The sequence below is a fragment of the Pleurodeles waltl genome, chromosome 10 (assembly GCF_031143425.1).
Source record: "Pleurodeles waltl isolate 20211129_DDA chromosome 10, aPleWal1.hap1.20221129, whole genome shotgun sequence".
NCBI classification, from domain to species: domain Eukaryota; kingdom Metazoa; phylum Chordata; class Amphibia; order Caudata; family Salamandridae; genus Pleurodeles; species Pleurodeles waltl.
In genome coordinates this window covers 5,321,457-5,336,156 of record NC_090449.1, presented here as the reverse complement: position 1 = coordinate 5,336,156, position 14,700 = coordinate 5,321,457, and the positions used below count along the sequence as shown (strand labels likewise).

General features: G+C 48.1%; 1 protein-coding gene across 1 annotated transcript in view; it reads right to left on the bottom strand.

Moving 5' to 3' along the window:
• Positions 1 to 14,700, bottom strand: part of SYP (synaptophysin) — a 135,721-nt gene that overhangs the window by 48,118 nt on the left and 72,903 nt on the right. Inside the window, exons 4-5 of the mRNA XM_069209308.1 lie at positions 12,096 to 12,294; positions 7,589 to 7,780 (exon numbers count right to left, since the gene is read on the bottom strand). Coding sequence (XP_069065409.1) covers positions 7,589 to 7,780; positions 12,096 to 12,294 — 391 coding nt within the window. The remainder of the gene's footprint in view (positions 1 to 7,588; positions 7,781 to 12,095; positions 12,295 to 14,700) is intronic.

Genomic DNA, 14,700 nt, shown 5'->3' with positions numbered 1-14,700 from the left:
AGCCAGGGCCGTAGGCAGCGAACCTGCTGTTTCAGTCCTTGTTTGTGCACCAGTGTGCACAAACAAGGACAACAAAAGAAAGAGACAAGAACATACCTTGGTCTTCCAGGGGGTCCTCCTCTACTTGTCCTCCAACGGTGACTAGTCTTTAGCATCTCCCTCTCTCTGTTCTGCTCGGGCGGGCTGTCTACCCTTGGACACCGGGAGAGCTCAGTTCCGCTGGCAGGGCTAGCGGAGTTTTTGGATAACTCGGTGCTCCAAGTGGAGCGCGGAGATCCAAAAACTCAGTTAGCTCCGCTAGCGGAGTGGAGCTCCCCACAAACCCCTAGGAAAAACACCCGCAATTACAGCCTTTCACCCTTAGAGGGTGTTCACCATTACAACAATCTGGTTGTTATCACCATTCAGGCCACCAGGCACGTAACCATGAATTTCAGCCATAGAGAACGCAGTTCTACCACCCTGAAACAAATGTTCCAACTGGGATCTGGCTTAGAAACCACACTGGAACTCTTGAGGGCTTATCATTGCCAAGGCCCGCCCAACCGCGGGTGGGAACCCAAAACGTCTTGTTGGGGAGGCTGCACTGCTCCAGCAGCTCCCCCTGTCCATTTGCTTCCTGTTGGTGGTGGCCCTGGTGGTGACCTCTTCTTCCTGGGGCCACCACAAGGTGAGAAAAAGCGATTTTGTTGGGCAAATTCATTGTGCCTCGCAAGGCATTATGGGGTGCTCACTCTGGAGCGTGCATATCTTATTAGAAGCTCTCACACTGCGCTGGGGAGAGCTGCGCTGCTGCTGTTGGTGTGGATCACCACCATGGGGGTGCCCGGTCCCACCCGGACACCCCCACATAAGGTAAGTTTATCGCTGAAAAGCAGCACAGGGAGCCCACCCCCAGCCGCTTCCGCCAGCTCCCCGCCTGGCCAGCACCTCCATGTTCTGAAGCGGGAGCCGGGACTTCAGTTGAAGTATGCCCACTGCTTCAGGCAAGTGCATGAAGTGCTGTGGCTGGGCTGGCCACCTGGGGGAGTGCGGCACCACTCTCCTCTCCTTCTCTGGCCTTCGGGGGCCCCCGGATAGGATCTGGGCCCCCCTCATCCTTCATGGGGAGCACAGCTTCCCAACTTTCTCTCCAGCTGCCAGCCCCACCCTCAGCCGGGGCCAACTTCATAGAGGGGGTGCAATGGCGTCCCTGTCTTTACTTCTCTGCAGGGCCCTGGGATGGGATCCGGGGCCCCTTTCAACACCTCCACAGGGGTGTTCAAGGGGGGGTGATGGCGTCCCCTGACTTTGCTTCATGTTGGGGCTCCGGGATGGAGTCCGGGGCCCCTCTCTGCATTTTCATGGGGGCACAACGGCATCCCCTGACTTTGCTTTGGGGCTTGGACCCCATCCACATCTTTGCGGGGGTGCGAGTGTGCTCGCCGTCTTTGCTTCTTTGCGGGGCCCTCTTGATGGGATCTGGGGCCCCTGCCCATCATCTTCAAGGGAGCGCAACGGTGCTCCCTCAAGCTGACATTTTCGCTGGGTATGCACAAAGGCACTTCCTGGTTCCACTCTTCTTCAGGGGCCACCCCCAGGCCCTGGCCCACCCTGGGGCCAACATAGGAATCGGGGGCGCGTCATCCTTGGGGGTCAAAGATCACACACCTTACCCAGGGGATAGCTCAGGCTCCCGTGGACCGATTTTAATGATCTTGGTGTCTTTTGACTCCTGGTGGTGTGCCCTTGCTGCCTGGAGCACTCTCTTTAGGCCCCCTGTCCTGGAAGGTTCCCAAATGGGATGTAAGTGGGCTATCTCACGTAGCCCTGCAGTGTGCTCCACTAGGTCTGGAGTCACTCAGGGGCAAAGACCTTGCCCTAGTGGGCAGTCAGGGGGTTCTTCCTTCCAACTGTCCATTACCTTTTCAAGTAGGGGCAGAACTGTCCAGCAGGGCTGTGCCTCTGGCCTACCCAGATGTGCCATATCACTTCTCCGCCCCATCTCAACCTTCCTGCACAGTCTTCTGGGATAGCTCAAGATGGCGTTGTCCAGAAGTTAGTTGCCACATGTGCTCTGAGATGCTCAGCCCCTCCTCCCTGACATTCCTTCTAGGGTCTTTGAGGCCTGGTTCCTGGCACGGAATGCCAGCTGGCTGATTGATGCAAGGCTCTGCCCCTGCAACTAGACAGAACAGTAATTGGCCCTAATCCTGAGCTGAGTCAGAGAAAGATGACATTCCTGGGTGACCCATAAGCTGTACAAATATGATTTTGTAATCTACTGCATTATTCTTTTCATACAGGTTACAGTGTACATTGGTGTGACTCTGGAGTCTGTGGACCATAGGGAACTGGATTTGTGCCCTAGACCAGGCTTCCCATTGACATATGATGGAGTGTCCATGCAATCAAGACAGTAGGCACACTGACTATCTATCCCTCACATGTGTACACCCATCTCATGAAGACTACTCCAGGTGACCACCCACTCTGCATGATCCCTTCTGTGCCAGGCAACATAAGCGCAGTTCTTGGGCTGCGCACACCAGGAATCCTCCCCGCGCAGCCCTCACACGGGTGCACCCGTGTGTGCATGCGTGATCATGCGTAACCAGCCCTGGGCTTCCTATCCTTGCTTCCTCGCAGCAACCTTTGCTTAACAAGGCAGCACCGGTGGTAAAGACACGCAGCCCATTTTACCGTAAGTTTACTGTGGGTGAGTCACAAACTGTGAGGCTCCACCACAGTGAAAGGTTAAAAACCAGGCGATCCAAAAGTGAAAAATCAGGGCGGACCAGGAGGTCAGAACCGTCCATTTAGCAAAATCAGCACCTGCTGAGGGCATCAAGGGAAGTGCCAGCACTGGAGTTTTCCCATGCAGGGTTTACCATTGACCACACGGTGATAAACTGCAGACGGTGCAGCTGAACCAGGTTCCACTAAAAGGGGCCCTTGCAATAAATGAAAAAATCACATACATTTTCCATCTTACTGCAAATTTTGTTTCATTGCGAAAAAACAATATTTTACAGTTTAATATTGTTTATATTTTGAATTAGATATATATGGGGGCATCAAAACTTTTTAAGTGCTTAAGGCCTCTAAAGCTCTTAATCCAGCCCTGCTGCAGACATCAGAGAGGACACAGGCAAGTCCACATCAAACTGGACTCCTACGTTGTGGACCTGACACCTGGCCCCCGGATCAGGGCATGAGCCGGGGGAGTCCCCTTGGCCATCACCATGATCTTCTTGGCTCACTGATTCACTGGAGACAGTAATCTCTCGTCCACGCCACCACAGGTTTACCTGGTGACACATACCTGAATACACCTGAGTCATAACCTGGGCATCAACAGCAGGTGACAAACACATCACGAGGTACAGCGGAAGTCACAGGGGAGACTGGCCAATGGCTCAGCACTGGCATCGAAAAGGTGATGGGCAACAGTGAGTCCTGGCTGGATGGCCTCCAACCCCAACAACATCCCTTCAGCCTGAGGCCACCAAGGGCCACCAGGCACAGAGACTTAGGGCCAGGTTTATCATAGTGTTGCATCACATTTGCACCACGAAAGGGGGCGCAAGCATGATGCAACATTAAAGTCAGATGAATCAAGCAAGCCACCTTGTGTGGCCCTTCATGGCTTGATAAATCTGGGGAAAAGCAATGGAGCACAAATGGCCGCCTCACATTACTCTGCAGAGGCGTGTTATGGATGGAAGGTATGTGTTCCCGTGTATTCTCCCACGGATTTTGGCGCATTCCCAGATTTACCAATATTGGTAGCCTTGGGAATGTCTCGAAATGCTATGTCTCCCGGAGGAGGCGTAATGAGAAGAAATGTCTTTCTTTATCCTCTTTTTATCCTCTTCCGTCATTTGCTGCATTCTGCAGCGCACACAGAAAGAGGAAAATGTCTCTGAGCATTTTTTTGTGCAGGAAGGTGCTCCTTCCTGCACAAAACAATCCTGCCTACAACACAGGCATCCTGTCACGATGAGGCAAGGGGGCCTGTGCTGTCGCCAGGCAGCTGGAAGTGTCGAGAGCAAGGAAAGGGCAGGACTGCGCTTATAATGTTAAATATGGGGCATTCCTTCCCTTTCCCTTTCACGTGGCCCAGCAAGGTGCCTTGCTGTGTTGTGCTGTGTGGTAGTACGAGAAATCTGGGCCTTGGTGCTGTGGCCACTATTGAACCTGCCAGACAAGTCAAGTAAATCTGATGACTCTAAAAAGCCAAACTGTTCGGCCATATGTCCCTCCTGTGGTTTAAGTCGTAACTCTGTGTCCAACAAGACTTTTATTTCTGTCCTGCTCCAGGTACACAATGTTTTCTGCTTCTGCCCTTCTCAAGGTACACAGGGGCATATTTATACTTGTTTTGCGTCTAATTTGCGTCATTTTTTCTTACGCAAATTTGGTGCAAAACAAACTCCATATTTATACTTTGGTGCTGGACCCGTCTAGCGCCAAAGTTATGGAGCTAAAGTCCTTTTTTAGACGTGGAAACCTACCTTGCGTCAATAAGATGCAAGTTAGGCATTCCCGTGCAAAAAAAGACTATGACCTTGGTGCCACATTTATCCCACCTGCTAAAATCACACACGGGTGGAGGAGGGGTGAAATAATGGTGCAAAGCTTGCTTTGCACCATTATCTAACGCCTGGGTCAGGGCAGGTATTAAGGGACCTGTGGGACTATTTCCATGGTGGAACACCATGGAACAAGCCCACAGGTGCCCTCCCCAGGCCCCACCCACACCAGAGGGACAACGGAGGATGGGGGACCCCTTTTCAGGTAAGTATTGGTAAGTACAGGTAAGTATTTTTTATTTTAAAGTGCCATTGGGGGGCCCTGAAATGGGCCCCCTACATGGCACTGGGTGCAATGGCCATGCCCAGGGGACCCTGGTCCCCTGTGCTGGCCATTGGGGTGGTGGGCATGACTCCTGTCTTTTCTAAGAAAGGAGTCATGTGGTATGGATGGTTTTGCGTCAGAAAATGATGCTAGGCTGGTTAGAGTCTTTTTTTTTACTCTAACCAGCCTAACATCATTTTTTGGTGCAAATCCCCCTTCTCCCATACCGCCACCCCCACCTAGCTAATGTCATTTTTTTTTTTAAGCTTGCCCACCCTTTGCGCCACCTTGAACAATTCCTTAAATTTGGTGCTGGCTGGCATTCAAAAATGGTGCAAGCTGGTGCTAAACTTTTTGATGCAAAACTGCGTTAGTGCAGTTTTGCACCAAAAAGTATAAATATCCGCCCTGCTGCACATACACAATGTTTTACGTTTCTTCCCTCCTCCTCCCTAAAACTTCTCAGTACAATAAACTCACACTGATGCCAGTGAGGGATGTATTGAAAAATGCACCCAGAGGGCATGTTAGAGATGCCCCCTGTATGTTAACCAAACTGCTTGTGCAGGAATGACTAGTCTGTGCCAGCCTGCCACTTCCAGACAGGTTTTTGACCACATGGGGTGAGTGCCTTTGTGCTCTCTGTGACCAGGAACAAAGCCTTTACTGGGTGGAGGTGATTCACACCTCTCCCTGCAGGAACTCTAACACCTGGCGGTGAGCCTCAAAAGCTCAAGTCTCTTGTTACACTGCCCAAGGTCACTCCAGCTAGAGGAGATGCCCGCCCCCTGGAAAAAGCCCCACTTTTGGTGGCAAGTCCAGCAGGGAAACTAGGGAAACCAGGGAGGAGTGACCACTCCACCTAGACCACCCCTAAGGTGTCCAGAGCTAAGGTTACCCCCTCCCTGCTAAATTCTCCATCTTAGTTTGGAGGACAGGGACCACTAGGTTTAGAGTTGTGTCCCCCTCCCCAAAGGCAGTGGACACAGGAAGGGTGTAGCCACCCTCTGAGACAGTAGCCAGTGGCAACTGCCCTCTGACCCGATTACACCCCTAAACCAGGATGTAAGGGCCTCCGTGAACCCAGTTCATCAGATTCCTGGTGAACTCACAAGAAGAAAGAAGAAAAGAAGAAGGATTACTTAGCTGAAGCCTCAGAGAAGCCTGAAGATGCAAACTGATTTGGCCCCAGCCCTACCGGCCTGTCTCCAGCTCCTACAAAAAGAAAGTGCCACATCCTGCAAGACCAGCAACCTTCTAGAAGCCCCAGAAGGACTTCCTGCACCACTGAGGACTAAGAGCTCCTGTGGACAGTGGCCTTGTCCAAGAAGAAACTCCATGTAAGGACTCCAGAGCCTGACCACTCTGCACCCTACGGCCACGGCCCGTGTCCAGCTGGCACAACTGACTAGAGGTGGTCCCGAAGCAATTCTGGGCAAGTACCCACCCTGGGTTGTCCCCTCCTGTCCAACATGACGATGCCTGCAGCCTTACTCCAGAGGACCCCCTGACTGCAACAGAACATGAAGAAGATACCTGTCACCCAAAAGGTACTCTGCACCTGCAGCCCCCTGGCCTGGGGGAATCTGAACTCTGGTGCAGCAACGACCCCTGGACCCAGCCTGCAGCATTCTAGTGATCCCCAGGGTCCCCCTATAAGAAAGCATTGGGAGCCGACGCTGTGTTTGCACCCTGCACCTGGCCGCCACTCTGCTGCTGAAGGGGTGTATTTTGTGCTGACCTGTGGCCCCTGCTGTGCTCCTCTAAGCCCCTCAGGTCTGCCTTCCGAAGACGCTGGTACTTACCTGCAAGCAGGCCTGATTCTGAGTGCCCCCAGCCTCCATAGAAGCCCACGTTAAATCTGCCTCAACTTTGACCTCTGCACCCGGCCGGACATGTGTTGCTGGTGGTGGGTGTTTGGGGTTAACTTGAACCCCAACCTGTGGACATCTTAACCCCCGGAGACTGGAACTGTAAGTCTTGTACTTACCTCAAAATCGTACTAACTTTTCTTCTCCCCAGGAACTGTTTCTGAAAATTGCACTGTCAACTTTTAAAACAGATTATTGCCATTATTCAAACACTGTATAACTTGCCAATGCCATCCAAAGTGGTATTGACACACATGTTGAATACTTATTTATTCATATACTTACCTGCAACTTGAATCTTGTGGTTCTAGAAATAAATTAACAAAATATATTTTTGCTTTATAAAAACCGTTGGCCCGGAGTTAGTCCTTCAGTGTGTTTCTTTGCACCACCCTCTGATAAGCCTACTTCTCAAACACACTACTAGAAATAGAGCATTAGAATGATCTATTACTGCCTCTGTTAAGCCTCTGGGGAACCCCTGGACTCTGTGCACACTATAGATCATTTGTATATAGTATATACAGAGCCAGCTTCCTACAGCCCTCCTTTGTAAGCCCGTCTCTTCTACTCTTGCTCTGCCTGATATATGCCATGTTCTCTGGTCCCACTTGCCCTTTGTCCAATATGTTGTTTACTTCTGCTTTGCTGTGTCTACTATGTTTTTATATTTCCACCCTGCTGCATCCACCATGTTTCCTGTTTCTGCCCTCAACTGAGCCTACCGTGTCATCTACTCCGGCCTTGCTCTATTCCTGCCCCGTGCAGGGTGCACCGCGGTTTCTGGTTCTGCACTGCTGAGTGTTGCCCATGTTTCACTTAACATTCCACTCTGTTTCCCCCACATTTCCTCTTCTGCACGCTTTCCTCTGACTCACCACGGAGGTGTTGAGCCCAGACATGACTGGGTCATGGAGGGGCAGGCATTTGTTCCCCTCTTTGGAGCAGGCCGGCACAGAGCTGATCACCTGATCCGGATCGGTCGCCATCTTCACATCAGACAAGCCCTTGGCCCAAGCGCTGGAGCTCACCAACCACATGAAGGCGAAGACGGCTGTGACGATACAATCCTGCAACAGAAACGGGCACATATAGATTACAGGAGGTAGGAGGGTGCTGGTCAGGAGCAAATAGGGTTACCAGTCCCTAGCACCAGCAAGAGACGGCCAATGTCTGGCTGCTTAGCCCATCCCCAGAAACTGGTCTTCGAGATGTCACGCTCTATCATTCTATCACCACCCATGAACTCCACCAACAAACCTTGAAGTGAAATCCACTGAGGGGCCTACACCATGTTCCTCTCCGTCATTCAATCACTGCTAGGTTTTCCACTCATTACCAATCGTCTCCTTTGGTGCTCGTCCATCGACATAAGTACATCTTACTGCTTCATCGACTGCCCTTCTTATTCATTACCTGTATCACCTTCCTGAGTCCATACATCCATCTGTCTCCTCGGTCACGCACCCCTCTCCATAACTCAATCCATGGATATCCTTCATCACCTGCCTGTCTCCACATATCCATCCGCCTCCTCTGTCATACACACTTCTCCATAAATCAATCCATGGATATCCTTCATCACCTGTTTGTCTCCACATATCCATCTGTCTCCTCGGTGACGCACCCCTCTCCATAAATCAATCCATGGATATCCTTCATCACCTGCCCGTCTCCACATATCCATCCGTCTCCTCTGTCATACACACTGCTCCATAAATCAATCCATGGATATCCTTCATCACCTGTACCTCTCCACATCTCCATCTGTATCCTCCGTCATACACACTTCGCTTTAAATCAATCCAGGGATATCCTTCATCACCTCTCCCTCTCCACATATCCATCCGTATCCTCTGTCATACACACTTCGCTATACATCAACCCATGGATATCCTTCATCACCTGTTGCTCTCCACATATCCACCCATCTCCTCTGTCATACACATTTCCATATAAATCAATCCATGGATTTCCTTCATCACCTCTCCCTCTCCACATATCCATCCGTCTCCTCTGTCATACACACTTCTCTATAAATCAATCCATGGATCTCCTTCATCACCTGTCAGTCTCCACATATCCATCCGTCTCCTCTGTCATACACACTTCTCTATAAATCAATCCATGGATATCTTTCATCACCTGTCGGTCTCCACATATCCATCAATCTCCTCTGTCATACACACTTCTCTATAAATTAATCCATGAATATCCTTCATCACCTGTCGGTCTCCACATATCCATCCGTCTCCTCTGTCATACACACTTCTCTAAAAATCAATCCAGGGATATCCTTCATCACCTGTCCCTCTCCACATATCCATCCGTCTCCTCTGTCATACACACTGCTCAATAAATCAATCCATGGATATCCTTCATCACCTGTCCCTCTCCACATATCCATCCGTCTCCTCTGTCATATACACTTCTCTAAAAATCAATCCATGGATATTCTTTATCACCTCTCCCTATCCATATATCCATCTGTCTCCTCTGTCATACACACTTCTCTACAAATCAATCCATGGATATCCTTCATCACCTGTGCCTCTCCACATATGCATCCGTCTCCTCTGTCATACACACTTCGCTATACATCAACCCATGGATATCCTTCATCACCTGTTGCTCTCCACATATCCACCCGTCTCCTCTGTCTTACACATTTCCATATAAATCAATCCATGGATATCCTTCATCACCTCTCCCTCTCCACATATCCATCCATCTCCTCTGTCATACACACTTCTCTATAAATCAATCCATGGATCTCCTTCATCACCTGTCGGTCTCCACATATCCATCCGTCTCCTCTGTCATACACACTTCTCTATAAATCAATCCATGGATATCCTTCATCACCTGTCGGTCTCCACATATCCATCGATCTCCTCTGTCATACACACTTCTCTATAAATTAATCCATGAATATCCTTCATCACCTGTCGGTCTCCACATATCCATCCGTCTCCTCTGTCATACACACTTCTCTAAAAATCAATCCAGGGATATCCTTCATCACCTGTCCCTCTCCACATATCCATTCGTCTCCTCTGTCATACACACTTCTCAATAAATCAATCCATGGATATCCTTCATCACCTGTCGGTCTCCACATATCCATCCGTCTCCTCTGTCATATACACTTCTCTAAAAATCAATCCATGGATATTCTTTATCACCTCTCCCTAGCCATATATCCATCTGTCTCCTCTGTCATACACAGTTCACAATAAATCAACCCATGGATATCCTTCATCACCTGTCCCTCTGCACATATCCATCCGTCTCCTCTATCATACACACTTCCCTATAAATCAATCCATGGATATCCTTCATCACCTGTCCCTCTCCACATATCCACCGGTCTCCAGTGTCATACACACTTCTCTATAATTCAATCCATGAATATCCTTCATCACCTGTCGGTCTCCACATATCCATCCTTCTCCTCTGTCATACACACTTCTCTATAAATCAATCCATGGATATCCTTCATCACCTGTCGGTCTCCACATATCCATCCGTCTCCTCTGTCATACACACTTCTCTATAAATTAATCCATGGATATCCTTCATCACCTGTCGGTCTCCACATATCCATCCGTCTCCTCTGTCATACACACTTCTCTATAAATCAATCCATGGATATCCTTCATCACCTGTCCCTCTCCACATATCCATCCGTCTCATCTGTCATACACACTTCTCAATAAATCAATCCATGGATCTCCTTCATCACCTTTCGGTCTCCACATATCCATCCGTCTCCTCTGTCATACATACTTCTCTATATATCAATCCATGGATATCCTTCATCACCTGTCGGTCTCCACATATCCATCCGTCTCCTCTGTCATACACATTTCTCTATAAATCAATCCATGGATATCCTTCATCACCTGTCCGTCTCCATATCTCCATCAGTCTCCTTGGTCATGTACCCTTCTCAATAAATCAATCCATGGATATCCTTCATCACCTGTCCCTATCCCTCTGTCTCCTCTGTCATACACACTTCTCTATAAATCAATCCATGGATATCCTTCATCACCTCTCCCTCTCCACATATCTATCCGTCTCCTCTGTCATACACACTTCTCTATAAATCAATCCATGGATATCCTTCATCACCTGTCCCTCTCCACATATCCATCAGTCTCCTCTGTCATACACACTTCTCTATAAATCAATCCATGGATATCCTTTTCACTTGTCCCTCTCCACATATCCATCCGTCTCCTCTGTCATACACACTTCTCTATAAATCAATCCATGGATATTCTTTATCACCTGTCCCTATCCACATATCCATCCGTCTCCTCTGTCATACACACTTCTCAATAAATCAGTCCATGGATATCCTTTATCACCTGTCGGTCTCCACATATCCATCCGTCTCCTCTGTCATACACAGTTCTGAATAAATCAACCCATGGATATCCTTCATCACCTGTCCCTCTCCACATATCCATCCGTCTCCTCTGTCATACAAACGTCTCTATAAATCAAACCATGGATATCCTTCATCACCTGCACGTCTTCATAAATCTATTAGTTTTTCCTCTGTCACCTGCCCAGCTCCATAAATCTATCAATATCTCCACTATTACTCACCTGTCTCCATAAATTCATCTATTCCTCCTCTGTGACCTGCTCATCTCCATTTTACCACTCATGACTCTCATCTCTCACTCCCCATCTCCATAAATCCGTTCACTGCTACGCTCTACCAGTTGCTCATCTTTATAATGTCGTCTCTCACTTCCCCAGTTCTATAGATCCATCCATCAAACTATTGTATCACTTCGATAAATTCACTAATCTCTGATATCCCCCAATCATCTCTGTGAAGCCATCCATCTGTATCACTCACTCTTCTCCATGGACCTATCATCACCTCTCCTCCCCTTTCACATCTACAAATCCAGCCATCCTCAGAGGTGTTCTCTCTTCCACCATCAATGTTCATGTCACGCTTTCACTATCAGTCCACCCCCTTCTCAGTGCCTTGTACTGGCCCAACCTCCTCACCCACACATGCATCCATCCCAAGGACTGCAGGTTACTCCTGTATCATCATTTCCCTCTCTTCGCTCAGAAGATGCTCACGTCAATATTTAGAAGGGTCATAATCACGAGTAGCCTTGGAGCCAAGGGCAGTCCGGAGGTCACATCATCTGGAGTCTCTCAGGAGGGACTTCAAGGAGCCTAACCTCTACACAGCCAATGAACCCCTCTTGTGCGGTGTATCAAGGCTTGTGGTTGCCTAACCCAGATAAGAATGGAGGATTGAGGGCAGACCACTACAAAGTGTCCTATGGTTTGGAACGTCTCCAGGCCAGAGCTAGGAGTGGGAGATGAGGAAGACGCTATACTCACAATCATCGGCCCCTTGTTGTTTTCCCGATATTTGGTGTCAAAGAATAAGTAGATAGCCATGGCAGCGAGGGAGTAGAGGAAACAGAAGACAGCGATGGTGACGAAGAACTCGGCCGAAGAGGAGTAGTCGCCCACCAGAAAAACCTTATCAAACCCTTTGCCATTACACTTGGGAGCATCGAAGTAGACCTGGTGCAGTCTGCGGAGGAAGAAGTAATACATGGTGTGAAGAGAGGAAAGGAAAGTATCAGGAAAGTGAGAAGGAGCAAGTGGTAGGTCGTCCATGCAACAAGATGAAAGTAAACTGCTGATGAGGGGAGGGAAGCAGTGAGCACGCTGTGTGAAGAAGTAAAACACTGCCCAATGAGGAAGGGCGACCAGGAAAGATGTATGCTATACCCAAGAACATAGACATCAAGAAGTACATTTGTGAAGAAATCACTATGAAGAACACTGCATTTTGCATACACTGACATTGATCAAGAAACTACGAAGAACCAAAACCTTCCAGCACACCTATCTCTCACCCTTTCATTGACCTATCCCAAAACTGAGCATTAATATCAGAGCTCTGACCCTCACCAGACATGAAACATAAACACCGGTGTTTAACACGACCCTTAGGACATTCCTTACTCAAACTATAAACATGACCTGAGCACTACACAACACCTAATCCTGACCATAAACCACCCCCTCCTGAAACCTCAAACCTACACACTGGGGTTTAACATGACCCTAAGGACAGTCCTTACTCAAACTGTAAACATGACCTGAGACCCTACACTTCACCTAATCCTGGCCCTGCCACCCCCTCCTCTGACATCACCCCTAAACACTGGTGTTTAACATGACCCTAAAGACAGTACGTACTCAAACTATAAACATGACCTGAGACCCTACACTTCACCTAATCCTGACCCTAAAACACCCCCTACTCAGACCTCAACCTTACACACTGGTGTTTAACATGACCCTAAGGACAGTCCTTACTCAAACTGTAAGCATGATCCGAGACCCTACACTTCACCTAATCCTGACCCTAAAACACCCCCAGGCCTCACCCCTAAACACTGGTGTTTAACATGACCCTAAAGTCAGTCCTTATTCAAACTATAAACATGACCTGAGACCCTACACTGCACCTAAGCCTGGCCCTGAGCCACCCCCTCCTCTGACCTCCACCCTAAACAGTGGTGTTTAACACGACCCTAAGGACAGTCTGTTCTCAAACTATAAACATGACCTGAGACCCTACACTTCAACTAATACTGGCCCTAAACAAATACCCTGTCCCAACACTGACCCTACATTTTAACATAATTCAACACAACCCTAAGTCCAAATGTACATCTAGAACTTTGAAAACATGTAAAAGTATCATATTTCTAAAATGTTTAATGGATTTGTTTATTCTTACTCAGTTTTCCTTTTAATTTTTCTTCATTTTTTTCCTTTCTTTGTTACTCTCATTTTATTTTATTCACTATGGATTGCGTTAGATTGTTTTTTCCATTTTAGGAAAATACCAAACAGTATTTACTGTCTAAATAAATCAAAGTACAAGGTAAGCCAAAGGAGGGAACAGTGCCAGTGTACCAGAGATACATGCAAAGAAAGGAAAGGAACGTGCAACAGGAGGGAGGGCAACAAGGAAAGTTGCAGTGTAAGGATACAGGGTGTAAATGGATTACCATAAACTGCCAAGAAAGGGGAACAAGGAGTAAACAAATTAACATAAACCATCAGAAAAGGGGCACAAGGGATAAACAAATTAACCTAAACCACCAGAGGAGGGAAACAAGGAGTAAAGAAATTAACATAAACCATCAGAAAAGGGGCACAAGGGGTAAACGAATTAACATAAACCACCAGAGGAGGGAAACACGGAGTAAACAAGTTAATATAAAGCATCAGAGAAGGGGAACAAGAGTTCACAAAGTGAAGAAAGTAAATGACCCGACAGATGATGTTACTGTAGGAAGGTGGCCTGGTGTGTGGTAAGCACCTATAGTGTTAAAACCCTATACCAGGCCCAGGTATCCCCTCTTAGTGAATGTAGGCAGTGTCCAGAAGCCAGGCTCTCTAGATGAAGTGTGGATGAGCAGCCAAGATGTATCTAGGAGACATGCAAAGCTTATGCAATGCCACTATAGTCACACAGCACTCACACACATGAAAGAAAACACTCTGTTGTACAAAAATAAAGGTACTTTATCATAGTAATACAAATGCTAGGATACTGAATAGGCAAATCCCCAACTGGAGGTACGTAAACACACTATTATATACACATTAGCAGTCAGTAAATAACAGAAAGCAATAAGCATTGGTAAAAGCAATAGCAAATAGTGAGGGCCCTGGGGGGAGAAAACCATATACTAAAAAAGTGGAATGTGAAAGGGAGTTCCCCATCCAAGGGAGTGGAATCGGTACCACGGAGCTGGAGGAACTAGGAACCCCAAGAGGTGAGTACCAGAGTGACCGCCTAGCGACCAGGAGAGCAGAGGTAAGTACCTAGTGTTCCCCAAAACCAACAGGAGGAATTTGGAAAATGATTATGCAAGACCCAGACAAGACTGGGAAAACCCAAAGGTGGATTCTG